This window comes from Platalea leucorodia (assembly GCF_965183815.1).
Source record: "Platalea leucorodia genome assembly, chromosome: 1".
In the NCBI taxonomy this organism is placed as follows: Eukaryota; Metazoa; Chordata; class Aves; order Pelecaniformes; family Threskiornithidae; genus Platalea; species Platalea leucorodia.
The window spans coordinates 51,993,257-52,013,300 of record NC_138823.1 but is presented as its reverse complement, the minus strand read 5'-3'; the positions used below and the strand labels follow the sequence as shown (position 1 = coordinate 52,013,300).

General features: G+C 35.7%; 1 protein-coding gene across 1 annotated transcript in view; it reads left to right on the top strand.

Moving 5' to 3' along the window:
* RBBP8 (RB binding protein 8, endonuclease) overlaps positions 1-19,213 on the top strand; it is a 39,955-nt gene extending 20,742 nt beyond the window's left edge. The window contains exons 8-20 of the mRNA XM_082311144.1: positions 786-887; positions 1,985-2,082; positions 2,720-2,805; positions 3,726-4,611; positions 4,701-4,827; positions 5,870-5,985; positions 6,774-6,888; positions 7,801-7,971; positions 8,576-8,645; positions 9,647-9,743; positions 14,227-14,368; positions 17,051-17,159; positions 19,165-19,213. Coding sequence (XP_082167270.1) covers positions 786-887; positions 1,985-2,082; positions 2,720-2,805; positions 3,726-4,611; positions 4,701-4,827; positions 5,870-5,985; positions 6,774-6,888; positions 7,801-7,971; positions 8,576-8,645; positions 9,647-9,743; positions 14,227-14,368; positions 17,051-17,148 — 2,108 coding nt within the window. The 3' untranslated portion in view covers positions 17,149-17,159; positions 19,165-19,213. The remainder of the gene's footprint in view (positions 1-785; positions 888-1,984; positions 2,083-2,719; positions 2,806-3,725; positions 4,612-4,700; positions 4,828-5,869; positions 5,986-6,773; positions 6,889-7,800; positions 7,972-8,575; positions 8,646-9,646; positions 9,744-14,226; positions 14,369-17,050; positions 17,160-19,164) is intronic.
* Positions 19,214-20,044: the final 831 nt, after the last annotated feature.

Sequence of the window (20,044 nt, the reverse complement as noted above, 5' to 3'; positions counted from 1 at the left end):
TCTTAATGTGTTAATTTATCTTGTGGAATAAAAAAAGTAGTTTAAATAATATATGATTATATCTAAATATAAGTCTTGACTAAAAGCTTCTTTCCAAGAATAAAAATAGCACAATTGTAGGGAGAAGAGGGTGGGTTGGTTATTCATGCCCTTTATTTTGCATATGTAATTTTAGTGCTGTGAATAGTTTCTCCTTTCTAAACATACCTACTTCTCTCTATTTTCTGAATAAAAAAATTGAGCTACTAAATTAAACCAAAGTTAAATACGTAGGTAGTGGTGTAAATACCTATTAGAGTTAATGGCTATGAAAAGCTGTTGGTGTCCAGATAGAAAGGACTACATGGCACGAAGTTGGTCATGATTAAAATCTCAGGTTTTTCACCTTTTTATGACCTTAGCTGATGCAAAAAATCATTCCATTGGATGGTTTACTCTTTAATAGTTTTGTTGCCATATTAACAGGTTGAATATAGATTGAATACATACTTTTTATGTGGTTAGTGTAGAAAGTGATGTAACTATGTGTCAGTATTGTTTTATGGCTGACTGGCTAGACTCATATTTATGAGAGAAAGGATTAGTATGAAATATTTGTGGCTAATTTGTCATAGTGATACCTCAGTAAAAATAATCAGATGTGCTTAGGTTACTGGATCTACTGACATATAAAAATTCACATTCGAGTGCTTTTAAGATCAGGATCATTGTCTGTATCTACACAAAATTATCACAACAGGATACCTAATTTCACTCTGTGAAAATGTTTCTACATCTTCTCCAAGAGTTTGGAAAAATTCCGCTGTATTCCACACAAGTGAACAGTCACCACGGAGATGAGATACTAGTGCCAGACACCTGTGATCCACAACTGTCCCCTGTACCAAGTAAGTGTATTAATAGATTTAGTTCTAATTCCATTCAAAATAAGGCAAAAATGTTGTAAAACTGAGGGTTCATCAACAACTGAGGGTTCATCTCTTTAAACACAGGAGCTAGAAAAAGGATATTATATTTAATCACAGAATGGCTGCTGAAATGCTTATCTTGTAATGCCTGTCTGTATGCCGCTAGATACATGATCTAGTGACATAGCATCAGGGCTTAGAGTCAAGAAATAAAAAGAAGCTCAGTGCAGCTCTTACTGTGCAGATATCTTATATTTTAGGCCACTTATCCAATTGTCTTGCGTCTGATTTTCCAGCTGTACAGAAGATAAAATATTCTGAGAATTGCAGTTCTGTCTGACATGAATATGTAACATTTAGAAGTGCTTCTGTTAATTCCCTTTTTTGCAATTATGAATTGGTACAAGTCTTTAAGTCTTAAGTCCTTCTCCATAAACAGGTCTTTGACAGGAACTTTCTGTGTCCCTGATTTTTTTCTGTGAAGTATTTAACTATACATGACTGTGAGAATCAGCATTTTGGAATCATTCGTGCAGGTCAGGGTTGTGGTGGTTGTAGTTCTTGTACTTTCCCATCATATTACCTTGCCCCAGTTTAATAAATTGAGTAATGTTAAACCCCTGAAACAAGGGAAACTCATCTATTTGTTTTCCTAATAAAAACACAGGAAGAATAATTATAAGTGTCACCTTGGAAATATAAAACACAAGCATTTTACTATAAATATACATTATCACTGTGCTACATGCTTTTCTCCGGCTGTTCATGCCCTGGACTGGAAGTTTGAAAAGCAACTTTTACATTGGCTTGTCTTTGTATTTTAATTTTGGGGAGCTGTGTTCAAATTGGAAGCATATTTCTCTGTGATGATGCAGCAGTTTGCTCTCATCAGAAATTCTTTTGCCCCCCTTCTCCACTTACTGCTTCCAGATACAATTTTTATCTGACACAGGTCAAACTGTTTCCATAATTACCTATTTTAATTTGTGATCTTTTTAGTTCTGTGTTTGTACCATCTATGTGAGTAAGATATAACGTATATGTAACTTACTGTGAGCTTCTTTTTACTCATAAAGATAAACCAAGGATGGGAGGCTATCCTATTCCAAAGCCATCTTTTAACTTGGCTGCAGTTGTGGCAGAAACAATTGGACTTGCTGTTCAAGAGGAATCTGTAAGTAGTATTCCCAGATTTCTTACATAATCAGCTTTTTGTGCCAGTTGTTTTCGAAAACGGTATTTTTCTCTTTTGCATTAAAATTCTGCAAAAGTATTCAGAGTTCAAATAATCTCACTTTGATTTGCTTTTGCTTACTTATTACAGAATTGCTCTAGCAAGAAGAGATATAACTGTGCTGGCCTGTCCAGGGGTTGGGGAGGAGGGTAGGGGCGCAGTTCCTGCTGGGTATACAACTTTCAAGTTTGACTAAGACAGTGGACTCAGTCCTTGGGTCTGCCAAACTCCCTTTGTGCAATAATCAAATTTAAGACACTAAAAAAGATTATTTGGTGATGAGACTGGTGACTCAGGTGAGATTATTTGATGTTTTTGCTTGGTAACTGCAGTGAAAATTATAGTATGCAGACTATTTTTTTGTCTGTGTGCATTTAAATGTTGAAATTTTTTTAATTTCCATAAGATTTCTTTAAAGTTGTTGGTCAAAAATCTCATCTCTCTTGTAACTTGTTTTATTTTTCAGAGTTTTGAATGGGTCTCCAGAGTATATATGTGCAAACCTAGCATATTTCTAATGTTTAATTCTAATAGCTTTTCCCGCTTCCTTTCTTTGTTTTCCGTCACCACTTGCAAGGAGTCCCAGAGTGTACTGAGTCCTCCCTGCACTAATACTGAAGTCCATCCAGCTTCTGAATCAAGAAAGGATGACAACAATTATGGGTGTGTTTTCACTTGTTTATAATAATACTGTTTTAAACAGGCTTATTTGAAGTTCTGGTTTTAGTAGAATTTAAAAATTTATGGCAGTTTACTTTAAAGGTACATACATGGAAATAAATATTTTCATATTATGCAGGCTTCTTTCAAGTAAATAACATCAGAAGCAAAGGAACTGATAGAATGCAAAACTGCGGACTTTTACTTCATTCTCAAACTTCTGCTTTGGGCTTTCTATGTACACAGTCCCTCCCTCACTGACTTCTTGTTATTGCGAGGTATCTTCTGAGGCCCATAAACCTGGGGGTAAGGGGCCTGGAGCTGGGGTAGGAAAATGATCATAAAACTTTTCTGCTGACTAGGTATCATACCAGTTGACTGTTGCCCTTCCCAGTCTCCTCAAGATGTTGTCGTCTAAACTGATATTTTTTTTTTAGCCCCTATTTGTCATCTTAAATCTATGTTTTATAAACAGAGTGCCTGAAAGAAGCTTGCACATTTTTCCTTCACTTGCAGAAGCTTTGAGCATCTGTTATCGTGGTTATACTACTATCACAACCATTCTCACTTTCTTCCATTTCACAGCATTGAAAGGTAGGGAGTCCTTTGGTAGGAGAGATTCCTAGGTAGGCTTAATTCTGTCCTTGGTTCTCAGTTGAACGTGGGACAGAATTTCACACCATACTAAAATGAAGGACAAGGTGTGTGTTTTGTTTGCCTTTTACAGCTCTAAATGCAACAGTACTTACTCCTAGACCAAAAATTTCCCTTTTCTTTTTCCTTCTGTTTTCAGTTAATACTAGCAGCTCTGACAGCTTTAAAGTAAATCACTGATAGGAAACTTACAGTTTTCATATATCCCTTTCTCTCCTCCCAGCCCCCTCTGTACTCCAGAAAAATATTTCATCTCTCATTGTATTCAGTCTTTCAGATCCATCTCAGAACACTCCACCACACGTTGACTGGGATTCTCAGGTAGCCTCTCCTGTTTTTGGAGCTCCTAGCAATATGAAGAATAACTCCAGTACAAGTCATGCCTCTTGTATTTTAGATTCAGGATTGAAGCCTAATCTCAAAACCAACCTCTTCAACAATCCTTCCAGTTCCAGATCTCATAAAAGTAGATCAAAATCTGAAGATGTTGCTTTTGTCGCACCACTGAATCTTGGAACTGAAATTAACTCAGTTATCAGCCAGGCCTCCATCAGTAGGCAAATGGTTGTGCAAAAGAATACTAATGAGGCTGTAACCTGTGTTGGAAACACTTGTGCAGCTAAAAATGAGGTGACCAAGAGCGATTTTCTTCTCATGCGCCAGAGGCAGCTAGAAAGCAGGTGTGCTAAGAGAAGGAAAGCTGAAGATGAGCATGCAATTAGCTGTGAAAAAACCTCCTTCAACAAAGAGAACTCTATGCCCTTTAGATCAGATGTGCAGCATATTAATCGGGAACATACAGTTGATAAGCCCTTGGATCTGTCTGATCGCTTCTCTGGAGTTCGTTGTCAAGAGAAAAAACAAGGAAGTGAGGAGACCTGTAAAAATAGACTGAAACAGGTGACTCTGCATGACATTTTTTCACAGCTAGGGAAGCCCATTCCTGAAGGTTCATCATCCATTCAAAATACCAACAATGAGAGCTGTTTGTTTGGCAGAGATTTACAAGAGGAATCCTATGTACAAGAGGCAATGCTAGGAAAAACATTCCCAGATAAGAAAAACCAGATCCAAATGAAAGAAGAAGTTCCTCCCTTCAGAACTGCACCACTGCCAAGTTCCGCAGAGACAGAGCAGCTTTTTGATGATGTGAAGGTATGCTTTTCTGACTTTTTTTTTTTTCTTCTCCTTTGAAATATTATATTTAAGTGTTGGGATATAGTAAAATTGCAATATGTTGTTAGGTTGCCAGTGGCCATGTACCAAATAGAAAGAAAACAAGGACAGGACATGGAGAGTCTGAACCAGCATCTGTACTTCAACCAAACCCTTGTAGACTATCAAAAAATAAAGCACTGCAAAATGAGCAAGGTAACTTGATGAAAATGTTCCTTTTATTGCCTTCTGCCCCTCCAGCCTGTGCTGTGGTTGAATAGAATTTTTCATATCTTCTTTTCTCCCACTTAATCATTTTCTCTATTCTGCTTCTAACTTAGTCTCATCCTATTCAGGACTTCTCAAGATTACCCTCCACATTTTAATCTGTTTTTAAACTCAACAGGCTAGGAATCTCGTTCTTTCTCGTTTATTTAGCATTGTGGTTTACTGCAGCATGTGTATAACAGATGCTGAAATAAAATCTCAGGAAGTTTGAGTTTAAACTATATATATCAAATGCCTGAAAACTGCACTTAAGTATAAGGATAAACCATTTTGTTAATATTTTTCATGATTCCTGATGATCTGTTCAATTTGTACCTTTAATGATAACGAACAGATGCTGCCAGATACTCTTCCTAGAAGTTGTATCTTCCTTCCTGTTAAGTGGTCCTAGTCTGAAAACTTATTTTTTGGACTGGGATTGTAGAATCACTGCTTCTGTACTCCTTAGCTGAGCTGTTACACTGCATACTTTATTTAGAAATACTTGCATTGTGAATTTAAAAAAAAAAAATCTGTCAGCTGTTAGTGTGGCCATGTAGCTTGGAATCTAAAGCTCTACTTCACAGCTAAATCACGAGCCATCTCTGGAAGAATGACCAGACACTTTTGTACACTTTCATGTTCTAAGACCTGACTTTTGTATTCTTATTGGTCTAGTGTCTTCTGTCCAGTATTAATACTACTTGATTTACACAGTACAGAGGTTTTAGCTGCAAGAGTATTTTATGTATTACATACCTCATACAAACACAAGAGTGGTGTGCTCCCTGAATATGACAAAAAACTTAAAGATCTATCTCTAACTCTTCAGACAAAATGTGATTTACACCAAATGAGCATGTTTATTTTTTGAGAAAAATCAATCCCTAAACCCAAAGATGAATTGATGAACGGAAAGCTGACTTAGAATTTGGACGCTATAGGATGCTGTTCGCAGAACTGGATTCTGATTATTTCCCTTTTTTCTCAGGTTCTCTGCATCCAGACCTGAAAGATAAATCTTCTTTAGAAAACCTCCAGTGGAGCATAGACCCAGGAGCTGACCTTTCACAGTACAAAATGGATGTTACCGTGATTGATACAAAGGTAAACTTGTGTAACAAGTCTGCATATTCTATGATATTGAAAAAAGCCTATGAAATTAGTATCATGAACTTTATTCTGGGCAGACCAAAACCACTTTTTAACAAAAATCTAAATTCAGCTCATTTGATATTTGTTTGCATTCCTGAAATGTTTGTTTATGCATAGTACACTAGTTATCCTAAAACATTTTCACTGTCTAGTTGTATTTGATAAACTCAGCCAGGTGGCTACTCAGTATGAAACTGATGTGTTTGGGGGTGGTTTGGGGTTTCTTTTAAGACCAAAAAATGTTCTAAATCTCATAATTTTTTCTGTGAAAATGTTCACTGTGATATCGCTTTATCTTAAGTAATAGAAAATGTGCAGATAATGACTATTGTCTTTCTATGAGTTGGGTGTACATTGGTTATTAGGATCTCTGAGAATTTTCCTGAAGTCTATTTGTTTTGTCTGTGAAAATGTCTTCATTTGACCACGTTTTAATTTCTGTATGTTTCATTGTTACTTTTTATCTTTGTAGAATTTAACATGAAAACTTTTAAGGCATTTCTTGCCTATCAGGTAATGTAATCCACCAGATAAATGCTTCACATTTGAATTTCAAAACATGTTATTCTCTTACCTAGATATTAGATCTTTATCATACAGACATTACTGCAGAAAAACATCACAGAAAGTGTCCAAAAAGATGCCAGTAACTGTTGTGAAAGTGTTTCAGATATACAGCGATGACACTGACTACACCAGTTGCTTCTGAGTGCAATTGTCATGTTTGCTTTTTTATTTAGGGTGGTTCTCAGTCAAGAGTCGGAGGGGAAGCTGTTGATATGGATTATACATATGTTAATGACAGCGTGCTATTAAAATTGAAAAATCAAGAGCAAAACCAGGAAAGCAGTCCAAGTAAGACTTTTTTTTTTTTCCCTTTGGTTTGCATTTTTTTTTTTTTGGAGGAGGATGAGGAAAGAGTGAAGGGCAATTTTTTTCCCCCTGTATGAATAGATACTAGAAAATGGTTTGCAGCAAAACAGCACAGATATATTTTTGTAAGTTACAAAGATCAGTCTGTTTCCTAGTAGAATCAGTGGTTGTTGTTGAGGTTTTTTTTTTTTAACATCGATTAAGAAAATGATAGGATTTGTGCTGAGATAGAGCCAGTATCTATGCTTTTACAGTGCTTAAAGAGTTAAATACTTAACCATGTAATAGTTCTGATCTCACCTGCAACAATCACTCTTATGACAAACAGCTTTGAAAGTTCACTATGTAATCATATCAGACTCTCTATGGGAAATTTCATTTTTAATGGCATATAAATAGAAGTAGTATACTTAAATCCAAATGTGTTTATATCACATTTAATTTATGGTATGTGGTGAATCACAGCTGCAGGGCAGTGACTTTTAATGGTGTGTTTTGTTTTTTTAAGCTGTTGCAACTTGATCACATTTCCGTAGTTTGTCTCCTAGCCGCAGAAAGTATTTCTCTCTGCTTGGATAACTCCCTAATTACAAGAACAAAAATTTCATGTATCCAGTATTAAGGTTAAAGGTATATCAAAGTGATTTAGTAATTAATAAAATATTAGAAATGCAATCAAGATATCTTTATGAAAAATAGATGAGCATTGTCCACATTTAAAAGATTGACAGAGAAGTTGCAGAAAGAATAAACGTATCACTGGTGTTGAGTTAAAGCAGTACTGGAGTAGGAAGTAAATGTTAGTTCGTTTGATACACATTCAATCAAAATATGCTTTCTTGACTTAAATTGTTGAAAGACTGATTTGGATGTTCATTATGCTTTTTGTAATAGGAGGAGAAAAAAAAATGAATGATACTTTAACAGAAATGTTTGATCGGACAACCCATGAAGAATATGAATCCCACCTACCAGAAGACAGTCTTTCTGCATGTGATGAAAAAGAAACTCTTCATGATGAAGAGCAGGATAAAGGAATAACAGCAGCAAGCAAGAAACTAAAGAGTGGGATATAATTTGTTTTGTCTTTGCTAGCCTGGATAAACTACAAAAGTTGATTTGAAATGCAGCTCTGTTCTCTAGGAACAAATATGCCAAATAAACCATGAGTTCATTTTTCGTAAATACATGGGAAAATTTATTCATTGTAAGGACATAACATAAACCAATATGAAAATTATTTTGGTAGTTCATTTATATAGCCATCACACAAATATGGGATGTGTAATGGAAGTTGGCATAGGTGGTGAACAGCAAAGTGACTCTTACAGAAAACACCAGGTTTTGGCTGCAGATTACTTGCTTCCTTTCTTCTCCCTATCCTAGGTTCAATCGAAGGTTACGCAGTGTTTTGTATTTTAAGCAACCTTTCCTTTGCTACTTTTTTACTTGTCTCACTGCTGTTTTCCTTCTTCACCAGTAATACTTTTTGATCCCTGGTTCAATCCTATGTATTTTTAGTATCTGTTTGAATCTGTTGTCTCAGACTGAACGTACATGATATTTTTGTATTTCTTAATAGCTGGCTAATAATTTTACAGACGTTTCTCCAGGCAGTCTATTAACCTTAAATGACATGTAATTTTTTGTTTTGCATGTATATTTACAGAACATGAGGATAAACAAGATAAAGCCAAGCAGAAAGCTTTTGTAGAGCCATATTTCAAAAGTGATGACAGGTAATTTAGTTTGTTCTGTATAGGCATTTTAAGGCTTTTTATATCCTCCCTATAGGGAACTTGTTCTTCCATAAAATAAATGTGTTTGTGTATACTGTACTACTGGCTGAAGATGCACAGGTAAAAGATCTAGTGAATTAGATAAAAGCCTTAAATAAAAGCTGGGGCAGGGGGGAAAGAAATAAACATGTTGAGATGCCTATCTATCACATTTGCTGAAAAGAAGGAATTGCCTCTTCTACTTTTTATAATTTTATTTAATGCAGTATTTTGTAATCCACATTGTTTCTTACAGGCATGTGGTCATGCATGAGTTTATGAGCAAAGAGCCTAAGGGTTGCTTGTACAAATAAAAACCTTTCCTTCTCTGGCATTTTTTGCCCCTTCCTCTAGGCAATAAATGAGTAATGTTTAACAACAGTACCTCTTAGTGCTTCCTCTATTGCCTTTCTGTATAATCATCATTGGTAGTCTGAATTGTCATTTCATAATGATACCAACCCCTTCAGCTAAATAGTTGTTAGCTTGTTTTTCACCTCAGCATATGTTTTCTTTGTAGAGGAAAACTTGTTTAGTGTTTTGTGAGCAGATAAGTTGAAAAGAATCTGTTATTTCTGTTCTTGAACCCCAACATAGGTTCCTCTTCCAGAAATCAGTGCAAGCACAACTGTGTCATGGACAAAATAAATATTCGACAGAAGATCTATATTTGAGTAATTTTGATCTAGTAATTACTTTCACACTATGAAAAGCCATAAGGAGGACATTCACATATTTATTTATGTAAAAGACCATATGGCATTTAAAAAATCCTGGAACTGTTTTATTTACAAAAGTAGTTGCATTCAGCTGTGAAATGCAGTATGATTGGGTTTTGCAGGCATTTTCTGATATTTTTTCTTTTCTTGAGACTCTCCTTCATTGTGTTCTAAACACCAAAAATTTCCAGACATGTAAGAGAAATAAATGTACTATCATGTGAAAACATTTTTGTTTTTCAGAAAGAATACTGTGTTAGATTTTCCTCATATTGAGGTTATTCGAAAAAAAGAAGAAAGAAGAAAATTGCCTGGCCATACTTGTAAGGAATGTGAAATAGTAAGTAGTGCATTAAAATTTGGTCAGTCTTCCATTTTTTTAACGCTGCTAGTATCTAAGTGATAAAGTGCTGTTGAAATTGTGAATCTGGTTGCATCATCATCAGTACCTACAGTAGCAGAGAAGTAAGCATTTACCAAAGCTGTTTTACCAAGTTTTGGGTTGGTTGGTTTGTTTTTAAGTGTAGTAACTGCATATAACTTTAAAAGTCTTTTTTTTGTGCATATCTGTATGAGGATAGAAACTTTTCACATCATGGCTCCAGTAAGATTTTTGTTAATAAAAAATACATTAACTAATCAAAGAATGATTACAAGTTTCAAAACTTCAGCTCAGAAGCTCTACTGGAATTTACAGGTACTGGAATAAGTAAGTTCTATGTCCTATTGTACTGCTATATATAGGTATATCTTGATTTGGTTTTGTTTTGGTTTTTTTCTTCTTTTCTGGGGCGTCTGCATTTTCAGATAATTGCACCAGCATAGGTGCCAATGTGTATATATGTGCAAATGCATGCAAAAATGTCTACATTAGCAGGTTAAAAAGTATGAAATTTTAGGTTTCGTGTTACACTTTTTTCTTCCCTTTCAAATCACTATATTTCTTTCAGATACTTGGTATAGAGATAGAATATTGAAGTAATTACATGTGTAATAAGGACATATTTCATTTGGCCGTTAATAGATTTTCAGGCTGGAGTTAATTAGGCGATGATCTTATACATTATGACTTGCCAGAGGTATGGATTAATGACTGAATAATGATGGATTTTCTGGAATCTTCTCACTTAATTTCCACACCTATACAGAACCAACATTTTTCATAGATTCTCCTGCTGTTCACTTTGTAGTTAAGTCACGTTTACTTAGCTGAAGAAATGTATTAGAGTATATTTTTAACAAAAACCCATTCCTGAAAAATAGCTTTGGTAAAACTCATTAAATACAAATAATTAAGTTTTACAGTCAACTATAAATACGATTTTCAAAAATATGTTTGATTTTAAACGTTTGAAAGAAAACAAGATGTTGGAAAAAAACCAAAACAAAACCAAAAAACCCCACACTTTCAGTCTATTTCTTGGCCCAAGAGACATGTGTTGAGTGTTTTAATTTCCTGTCTCTGTAAGCTACAGATCTCTCGGCAAATCCAGTTCTTGTTACTTTCTGGCAAGTTAGAGTGGTAACTATGGTGTTTGGAAACATTTACAGCTCCAGTTTTACCATATTAAACATTAAATTTCTACATTAAACTTTACAAATGGGTTTGGGGATTTTTTTTGGGGGGGGTGTTAAGTCTATGCCATTCTAGACGAATGTCTTGGAATGTGGAATGCTTGGCTGTGTCATTGCACCATAATAAAACTAGCTTTGAATGAAATGCCTATGGAAAAAGAGAGTATTAGACAAAGCATAAATGATGCTTTAAAAAAGTCTTGGCTTTACTTACTAGTCATATGGGTTTGAAGAGTCTCCAAGGTCTGAGGAAATACTTAGGGAGTGGGTAGAAATCAATAAATTGTTTCTGGCTACGTGCTGCATGCAGTATGAGAGTGGGGAGAGTTATCTGTCATTTTGAGAAGACGTGAGAGACTTGACTTCTGTACATAGCATAGCAGACTGATATCAAAGTCCTTTATAGGCCCTTATCTTATAACTTTGTGGAAGCATCTCATTGACTTTACAGTGTAGAACATCTGATAAGAGGTCTTGTTTTGGTTTGTTATGACTTTGCAATGCGATCAGAGAAAGACTGTATGCAGGAGTTACTGGTAGCTTGTAAAAGTAACGTTCATTAGTGTGGTTATTAAGTCTAGCTACCCTTTAGATAAGTAGGAGAATCAGTCAGATGTTTTTATATATATTTAGATTACAAAAAATACTCTATAAGTATCTTTGTGCTAAACTAACGAGAGGAACATTTGAAGGGTTTGTTCTCTTTTTGAGACTGCAAGTTGTAGAGTTCTGTAAACAATTCTTTTACAGTGAAGATACTGCAGGATGAGATTTTGCATATCTTTTCACATATGTAAAAGCCTAGCTCGAATGTTTTGTGTGGGTTGAAAATGCTGTGGATAGTGAGATCAATCTAGAAAACAGCTGAGAGTTTTTTTGCTCTTTAGCAGACATATGTAGCTGTGTCATTCTTTGTCAACCCTAACAGATTTCTAAACAAGCCAAAATAAAAAAAAGTTACTTTCAAATTTCTTTTGAATACATACTTAGCTTGATTATTGATTGGTCTTTTTATTTTCTGTTCCTACAAAACTGTACTGTATTTTTCATTGTTTGATCCATAAATATTCCTCATAATCAATTATAATCCAATCATAAACACTTTAATTCCAAAAAAAATGCAGCACACTCTAAACTTTTAGTAGGCTGATTTCTAAAATTCCAGGCTATTTAAGGGACAAACATAAGGTACACTGCTAATTATCCCTAAATAAGACTCGGCTATTAATCTATTTGGTTTACACAGATACTGTAGAATTCTTATAATTAATTTTGTTGACTTAACACCATGTCAATTTCTTAACTTTTATCAGTGAAGATTGATGTGTACTAGATGATAATTACCTGTTCCTCTTCTTTCATTAGTCTCTAGATCTTTAACTGAGTGACAGAGACATTTTTCCAGCTGGGTCTCTGAAGTCCAGCTGCATAAGTGATCCTACTCTATCTCACTCAGTCCCCAAGCTACTGATATCCACTTAAGTTCTGGTCTTGGCACAGGCTTTTTCTTGTTTAAGGGAACATTGTATAAGGCAGTGGCAAACTTCTTCAAACTATGTGTCTCCAAATTCAGTGACTGAAAGGAGTTTTGCTGTCAGAAGTGTGGGAGTATCGTGGGCTTATACACAATACATTTTGAAGAACCTTTTACTAGGAGCTCATAACCATTCCTGAATATTATCTTTAGAACTGACAGTTTACTCTATCCTGCGTACCAGGACTTTGTAGTAGGCAGACCAGTCATCTGAAATTTTGGGTACAACCTGCTAACAACCTGAATATCTGTTCTTGACCAGGAGACGCACGTGTTACTCCCTCAGATTCCTCTACTAATAAGGGCTTCAAGAGCAGAATATGTTCTGGTGTCACACTTTGTAAAATGGCAAGAAATCTGAATTGATTTGGGGAGGGAAGAAAATGTACCTCAGTTTCAGGCAGAGTTGCAGTTTCCACAGACTACAGAATCACAAAATGGAACAAGTCTATTTTTCCTAGTTCATGCAGTTTTGTCACTGACATTTTCAGAGCTGTGATTACTCTTTTCTATGCAATCATCAGTATTTATCTCTCATGATTTTTTGGAGGAGGATTTTTATGCCTATTTTATACTCTGCCATCTAGTAGGAAAAAAGGGATTTATTAGTGTACTTTATGATTTCAAGTAAGTAGGTTTTCTGAAATCCTACCAGTAGGTGGAGACAGGAAGTAATCTCTATTGACAGAGGTGTTCTGTTCCTTTCCTGATTTCCCCAGTCTAGATCACTTTCCAGCTGATTGGATGAGGTTTTAAACTTTAGTTTGCCTTTTTGAATTGTAACACTTCCATTTCAGTAGAATTGTTTTACCACTTTTATGAGGGTCAGGTTTCTTGTGCAATCCAGATGGTGACTGTTGGCTTGCCACTTGAATGAAATAGCGCATTTGCTTTGAAAATATTTTGGTACTCTATGATATCTAAGTGCCAGATTGCTATTTTCAGGAGATGCTAACTAGAATCATAAACTAAAACAGTAGAAAACTGCATGAAAAAACCCTGTCTTTCTATAATGCTACTCATGGGAACACCCAGAAAAAAAGTTTGGAGAGTGTATATACTTTTCTTGTTGCAGCCCCCAGTACAGCTGACAGGGATGAAAGAGTAGCTAGCCAATTTACTATGTACTCTAGAAAATGCCCAGGTGGCAGGTAGTTTCTGGAGCCCCAGTGTCAGTCAGCTAGTTAAACTAGCTCTTTATTTACTCCTAATTTGAGGGTAATAAAGTAAGTTTGCTGTTACTACTGTAAATTTAGACACTGGAAATAATTCTGCAGCATGGATTTTCTAATGCATTTTTTCACTTTTCTATTTTATTTGAAAATGCGAGCTGAAACTTAGAAAAGAGTATTAGAAAATTCCCATCTACTTCAACACCTGTGCTACTTAGCTTTGTAAAATCAGTCAGTAAAACTGTTGACATAAGTAATTGTAGACAAGCCTAAACCTTTTATCTATGGTATGTTAAAAGATATAAAGCTAACAAACTTGCCACCATAAGGTTACACTTAATCTGTAAATTCAATAAGCTTTTAGGATAATGGCCAGGTGTTTGTCATTTTGGATAACAAATGTCTACTCTTCGCTATCCTCACCATTATTTTTAGATAACTGTGTTAATAAACAGTGATTGACAATGTCATTGTGTAAAGCAATTGTTCCATATTTATGAATTTGTAAACTTGATTTTTTTTTTTTTCCCCCTGACATTCAGTATTATGCAGACATTCCAGAAGAAGAGAGAGAAAAGAAACTAGCTTCCTGTTCAAGACACAGATTTCGCTACATTCCTCCAAATACTCCTGAAAATTTCTGGGAGGTTGGATTTCCTTCCACCCAAACTTGTGTGGAAAGAGGTTTGTGCAAAAAAGGCTTACAAAGCACTTTTTAAAGCTGATTTTTTTTCTCCTAAAATGGTTCCCTGAAATATCTCTAGTTCCTAGAGCAGCCTGTCTTACCCAGTCTTGTTGAGGTCTGTTTACTTATCAGCAGCCATTATTTTAAATACATATTGTCTTTTTTTAGCAGCTCCTGTACTACTAAGAAGAAGGGAATAAAAGGAAACTTTCTTAGAGCCTAGATAGAGAAGGCAGAAATAATGGGATTTTCATAGAACTTAATTAAACCCCTACATGTCTTTGAACCAAAGCAAGAATTGGGTCACCACTTTCAAAGGCAAAGGCTGAGAGATTGTACTTACCGAGGAGAGACAGGCAGCCCTGTTCATGTCCTTTGTCTGTATCTTTAGAGCTCCATAATACCACATGATAATGGAAACGTTGAAGGCAGGGTGTCATTAAATAGTTTTTAATACGTGTACCCTGCTTGTTAGTAACACTCAAAAGCTGGGTTGTTTGGTTTTGGTTTGTTTTTTTTGACTCCTCTTCGCACAGGAGATTGTTCTTCTTACATAATTCTTCTAAATCCTAGAGCTTGGTATAACAATGAGTATTTACTAATGATGTTAAAACATGGTGAGTTTGTAGTGTACTATATGTACATTTCTTCAGAAGTGGTGAAACTCTGAGGTAAGGAGCCCTATATGAACTCTGCGTTACTTATGTCTTTATTTGTGCATATGTTATTAGCTGTGAAGCATTAATTTTCCCTTATTTTTATCTGTTCTCTTAACAGTTTCAGGTCAGGCATAGGAAAATGTAGCCAGAGATGCGTATGTGTTCTTGTGTGATAGCGTTGCAGTATCATCCTTAATCTCTCGGAACAGGGAGCCTGGATTTTTAGGGACTTACATAGCTTTCATAGTGCAAATCATACTGCTCAATCAAGATATACAAGAGTCGAGTTCATTTAAATTTGAAGCTGTATTTCCAAGAAATATGTGTATTTCAAACACAACATTCAGAACTTTAAGCCTCCCCTGCATTGTGGGGGACAAACGTCAAATTTGTTCTTGAAGCCCTAATCAAGTTTCCCCCTTCGTAAATATCCACTGCAAAGGGTTAAGCTAGTTATAGAATTTACAGGCCGTTACGCTTCCTTGGGCTTGGTTAGGCTTCAGGAAAATGGTTCTTTTTTCCCATCAGTTTGTCTCTGGTATCACATAAGGGAAAGTGAATCCCTCAGTCGAGCTAGCCAGCACCTCAGGAACGCTGCTGAATTGCCGCTTCCTCTGTGAGTAGTCTCTTTCCTCTCTTGTGTATCCAGTTAGAGAGGGCTTGGCTGGGGCTAATGCATTCCTCCTTTACCTTAAGTAATGAGAGAGTTCTCACCATTCTACAACCATCTTTTGGTTCTTGATCATTACCTTTTAAGATGAACAAATCATAGTCCTTCTTCCAACCTGGTTGCCTCTTACCTGTTCCAGCCGATGAGAAAGCTGGTCTAAACTAGGCATGTCCATTTATAACTTCAGGTGATCGAGAGATCCTGTTAGGGAGACTGTCTGTTACTACCCATTTGGAATCTGCTTGCAATCTCGTTAAAATTATCTTCTGGGCTATCTCCTTGTTCTGCTAGAGTAAGAGCTGTTCAGTTGTTAAGGGTCCTCAACAGCATATCAGAGGCAGACTTTACATCAGCCCTTTCTTGGTAAAAAGCCATATTATACAAGAGTGCAGCAAGAACACCAAAACACCAGAGGGAGTTCCCATGATGAGCAATTGCAGCTGTCATTCAGAGATAGTGGAGTACAAAGGATGTATTTTCTACTTCTTACTGGTATCTTGAACCAATTGTGATTTCTGTTGGTTTTTTTTAAATAACTGAGTTGCATAGACAGCATTTTCCAACTATGAAGTAGGAATCTACTGCTCTCACTTCAGCGGATGTTAGTGCTGATAAACAGTAAGGGTTTGACAAAAGCCAGGTGCTGTAACTGATTTGCATAAACTGTCTGCTTCCTACCAGTGTTAGCAGAGTTGAGCGTGTTATAGAAAATTTCTATATATATTCTATATATATATAATATATATATTTATATATATTTTTATACATATATTTATATATATATTAATATATATATATATTTCTTTTCTTTATCAGAGGTTTCAAGGTGTGTGTGATCCACAGGTTCATGTTTGCCTTTTTGCAGATGGATAAATCTTCAGTAAATGAGAATGCCCTCAAAACAGAGGGATGTACTATTTAGACCCACAAAGCACGCATGGCTGAAGTTTCCTGTGTGTGACTGGGAAATACATTTTAAAAAGTGATTTTTATTAGTCAACGGAATTTGCAGTACTTACATACTTTGTTACTCTTACGTAAAATCTTCTGTAGAAAAGGCAATGACAAATGCAATTTTGTTTTGAATAGATGAACAGTTCATAGTTTCCATTCTCCAGTATTATCTGTCTGTATTGCATTACTGTGCAGTCATCTACTAGAAAGCAGCTGAGCATTTTCATTCGTGATATTGCACCCTGGGATCTCTAACTTTGTGTCAAGTGAGAACCAGTTGCCACAAAAGGAAAAAAAAGTAACAAGTTGGTTTCTGAGGGTAAACAAAAAATGAAACTAAAGTTATGTGTGTTTTTATATTGTCTTTCTTACCTCAGATTTGTTCTTATTCTTTTAAGGATATATTAAAGAGGATCTTGCTCCCTGTCAACGTCCAAAAAGACGGCAGCCTTATGCTGTAATGTTTTCTCCGAAAGGCAAAGAGCAGAAGACATAAAGGATGGGGAAGTAAGGCACGCCAACCTGAAGAGTATCTTTCCTGTCCTTAGATATTTATAGTTAATATAAACTTGAAATAAAGAACTGTTTTCCACAATGACAGATAAATCATTTCATTAAATATGTAAATTTTATAAAATTCATTTGAAAATCTGATGTACCAGGACACAAAACTATTTAATGTACGTTTGTTTCATATTGTGTTAATACATTTTGTATTAATTTTTGCACCTGTCAGACAATGAGTCTCCCTTTTTTTTCTTTGAAGTCAACAGCTAAAATTCCAGCAAATCCTGTGTAAACTTTGTGTCAGTGAGTAACTGCTTTGAAGTCACGGAAATCAGTTGTTCTTGCAAGGTCTAAATGCCTGTCAATGAGAACAGAAATGCAGATTTTGTAGGGTGCTTTTATTTTGCACTGGATTTTTTTATATAGCCTTTCTCTTTTGGCAATAATGGTTATATCTACTTGTAATAAAGATGTATTAAATATGAAAGGTATCTACTGTTAATAGTTTGGAGGTATAAAAACCATGTAGTCTAAGTGTCTTTCTTAAATTTTTCTGTTATATGTACAGCACCACGTTTTCCTCAGCGTTTAAATTAGAATATCCAATTTTTTTTTTTTAATTTGGATCTGTTTTGTGTATCTATGTCTCATTTATTGATAAGGAGATAAGCATTGTTATTTCTAAAGCTGGATGACATCTATGCACGGAGTTCTCCTAGGTGATGACCTTTGCTGTCTGCTAGATTATCAACAATTCTTCAGAGATATTTTAAATTAATTTTTTCTAGCAGGGGATATAGTTTCATACTTGCTTTTGGAAACAAAAAGCATACAGTATCACAGAGGCAGGGTAATGCTTTTACATAGGTAGGCAGGCCAAAGATCACTATAAGATACTTAAGAATAAAATAGCATTCTAGGATAGAATAAAATGTTCAAGCAGCATACAACAGGAGGTAGGTTCAACTAGTGAGAATTCTCTTTAAAAAGATCATAAAGCAAGCAACTATTGAAATGCCTTAAACCAAAATAAAAGAAAGTACAGATACTTTTTAATATATATATATATATATAAATAAAAGTATCTGTATTTTCTATTCTTCTATTTTACGTGTGTGTGTGTGTATAAAAACATATGTGTGTAAAAACTTGGTGGATAAGACCATTTAATTCCAGGTGTAGTTATATAGGAGTTGTGGTAGGTTCTGTTAGTGGAGAGGTTATGGCATATGCCTAAGAAGAAAACTAAAAACATTTGATTAATTTAACTGTAAAACTAAGTAACACAAAATCCTCTTAGGCTGAAACCTCAGGCCTTGCAGAAAAATAGAAGACGGTGTATCACTAGGCACTGTCCTCATCCTACCTGCTTAGCTGATTGATTTGCTTTAGCATTTCACAGGGATATATCCTAAGGAATAGCAAAGGCATAAAGCCAAATAACAATGAAAATCTTTAGTCATTCCCATATGACAATAAATGCTGTAAACGTTCATTTCTTGGAGGAGGTAGTCAAAGAATCCATGCCAAGGAAAGTCATAGTTACCTGAAAATTAGAAAACTTTGAAGCAAATTAACAGGTGCTGCCAAAAAGGTGGAATTCTTGCAGGTATCTTGAAAATTGTTTTAAGACAACTGTTACATGCTCTGAATAAATATTTATCCATCAGAAAAAAAGCTTTTGACACAGAAAGTAAGGTAGGAGGCTGCTTTTAACCAGGCAGAAGCTTTACAAAGTAGAAGTTATGTCCAGAAAAAGAAAAGTGGAGACACATTGTAACTCATCAAATGTAAAATTTGCTATAAAGCAGGCTCTATGAAAAAGTTTCTTAAAGAATTAATTATAAATCCTGTTTTTAAGAACTATCAGAAAGAGTAAATGTCACAGTAAGTTGGTAGAGTAAATGATCAAACTATACTGGGAACATTTAAAGGTAAGGTGACAAAAGCTGGGATTTTTGCACTGATGTTCATTTTGGAAGTGCTAAAGAACCTTTCTTTGCAGGGATTGTGGGAAGAGCCGTTGTAAACTGAAATGGCAGAAAAGGTCAATAAAACGCGTGTCGGCAAGCTGCCAGGACTGGAGGCTACTCCTGTGGATTCGAAAGTCAGAGAAGAAACTGCTAACTCCCTCACTGTAGCATGGAACTTGTCACTTAGAGTAGCTTTGATGGCCAAGGAGTACAAAGTGACAAATCTGCCATCAGATTTAAAAAAAAAAAGACTTCAAGGAGGTCAGTAGAGCTGCAGCCTGATTAGTTTTATGGAGTATTGGAAACAGTGGGGTAATTTAGTAAGAGCGTAGTGAACAAGATTTGCAGACCTAGGGATAAATACAATGTGAAGAATCGATGCTTTTTAAGGGCAAGGCATTCTGCTGGTCTTTTCAGACTCTTTGAAGGTGTGAAAGCATGGTTCATCTGACAGCTCATAGTAGAACCAACGTGTCATGGTATAAACACAGATTTGGTCATAGATGATACCTGTTTAAAGGTATATCAAATCACCACAACAAGAGGAGATGACCGGGGGGTTCTGCTAAGACCTGTAACATTCCGCTTGCTTATAAGTGTTTTGAGAAAGGGTGGAGGGCAAAGTAGAAAGTTGGTTAAATTATTCACTGTGCAAGTAGAACTAGCATAGAGAACAGAAGGAGGGAATTTGCACAGCAGAAGGTGAGATTCAGTCTGAAAAGGAGATGCAGAAGAAGGGGTGTGACAGGTGCCAGTAAAGTCACGAAGTGTGGAAACGGTAAATAGGAGGTGTTGCTCGCTCAGGGGCATCAGCAGCAGGTTTAGTTACAAGCAGAAAGGAGCGTCTTCCCACGTAACCCAATTGAACCTCGGGTTATGCTATGGAACTGCTGCAGGATGTTATGGATACAA